This window comes from Myotis brandtii, unplaced genomic scaffold (genome assembly GCF_000412655.1).
Source record: "Myotis brandtii unplaced genomic scaffold, ASM41265v1 scaffold731, whole genome shotgun sequence".
In the NCBI taxonomy this organism is placed as follows: Eukaryota; Metazoa; Chordata; class Mammalia; order Chiroptera; family Vespertilionidae; genus Myotis; species Myotis brandtii.
The window spans coordinates 44,199-46,113 of record NW_005370895.1 but is presented as its reverse complement, the minus strand read 5'-3'; the positions used below and the strand labels follow the sequence as shown (position 1 = coordinate 46,113).

The 1,915-nt window shown below is 48.9% G+C and overlaps 1 protein-coding gene across 1 annotated transcript in view; it reads left to right on the top strand.

The window, feature by feature from the left end:
- Window positions 1-1,510, top strand: part of XYLB (xylulokinase homolog (H. influenzae)) — a 34,671-nt gene extending 33,161 nt beyond the window's left edge. Inside the window, 1 exon segment of the mRNA XM_014530325.1 lies at window positions 1,116-1,510. Coding sequence (XP_014385811.1) covers window positions 1,116-1,193 — 78 coding nt within the window. The 3' untranslated portion in view covers window positions 1,194-1,510.
- The last annotated feature ends 405 nt before the right edge of the window (window positions 1,511-1,915 follow it).

Genomic DNA, 1,915 nt, shown 5'->3' with positions numbered 1-1,915 from the left:
ACCTAGGTATTTACATTCTTAAAAATGCACATACATGTTATCTTTAACGACTGCATAATATTATCTCTGGCTAATGAGCCATAATTTACTTGAGCATTTTTCATGTCTTAGAGCAGTTGTTTCTAATTTTTAAAACATTATCATCAACTGTATGTGGGTAAAGGGTTAACAAAACCTTTTTTCTATTCTGTTAGCTTTCTAGCTCTGTTTCCTTTGAGGCTCAATAAACTGGAATAAATACAGTGTGGTGACTTCTCCTGGGCATGTCTCTTGCCTAGGGAGTTGTTGCAAGAGATGCCTCTGTGGGACGTGAAGTTTGAAAGCCCGGGTGGTTCTTGCACCTGCTCAGTGTGCATACCATCTCTTTGCACCTGAGCTATAACCTGGAGGGAAAGGAATGGAGGGGGCAGGGAGGCTAAGAGACCCTTTTCTGGGCACCTGTGTGACCTGCACGCCCACTATATGGCCTCCCATTGAAGAGGGCACCTGCGGTCACTGTGCCAGCAGCTGTGTTTCCCTAGTGTATCCTCTTGAGAGCCAACGTGTGGCCCATGCTAGTTGTGTGAGTCTGAATGTTCCGTGGTGTCTAAGAAGACCTTTGGTGGGCCTGTCACGCTACATTTAGGATTATTTCCTTAGGAGAGCTTTGCAGAAGTAGAATCACTGGGTCAAAGGCTTACGGGCATTTTCAAGCTCCTTGATACAGGCATCAAGTCAAGTTGATTCCCAAAAGGGTTGCACCAGCAACTTCCACCAACATGTTCAAGGAGACAGCCATGTCCCGGTCTCTTCACCAGAATTTGTTTTTTTAATTTCCCCACCCACTGTCCTCATCCATAGGTGCACGATTTGAGAATTTGTTTTTTTAATTGTGTAGATTTGATAACAAAAATCGGCTTCTTGTCATAGTTTGCATTTAAAAAACATTGTAAACTCCAGGTTTGAGAAGCAGTAGCATTTCCTTTTTTTTAATGATTTGACGCTTCCTTTCTTTTGCCCGGCAAGAAAATTAAATGGCAAGTAAATGGGATGTAAAGATTTTAAATTTCAAGATGCAAAGAGATGGAAGAGGCCCCTCCCCTTTCTCTTCTAAACTGCTCTTTCTGCCCACGCAGGTCTATGCTGCCCTCCTGCCAAGGTACGTCCAGCTGGAGCAGAGAATCCTGTCCCAGCCCCAGGGGCTCCCGGAGTGAGCCCTGCAGGCCCAGGAGCCTGTGGACCCTGCTGGCTCCCACTCGCTGACCCCACTGGGAGACGTGGCCCTGGACAGCAGGGACCTGCTTCCCTGCTCTGGGTGCCTGGCCCCTGGCCCCTGATGGGCTCCAGCCTTGTCCGGGGCCACCTGGAAGCCTGTCTCGCACATCTTCCTGAGCATCAGCGGGCTGCTGGTGTCCCTGTGTGCTGTGCTCAGGGCAAGAGAGCATCCCTTTCCTGTCTTCATTTCAGGAGGCAGGATAACATGAAGCCTGGGATATCTCCAATAAAGACTGACTTTTCCTTTCCTTTTTTTTTTTAAACTATATTTTTATTGATTTCAGAGAAGAAGGGAGAGGGAGAGAGAGATAGAAACACTGTGGCTCCCGGATTGGATCCTGCAGCTCTAGACGTGTCCCAGATGGTGGCGGGGTGTCTGCAGCTGCTCCAAGCTTCGTGCCCGCCACCACCGCACTCATTGGGCAGAGTCTCTCCTCACACACTTCTCAAGACATCCTGGTCTGTTCCCCTCAACGCCCCAGCAGGCTACGACTTGGTCACCTGGCCAGCCTTGGTTGTAAGAAAGGCTGTTGCAGGGTCTGGCTCTTTCATCCTCTCTAGGATGCAAGGAAGCAGGTAGTTGGGGAAAGCTAAGGAAACAAGCCCCTGTACCTGCCTGGTTACGTGTAGTAAATACTTGTGTGCGGCCACGCCCCCTGGT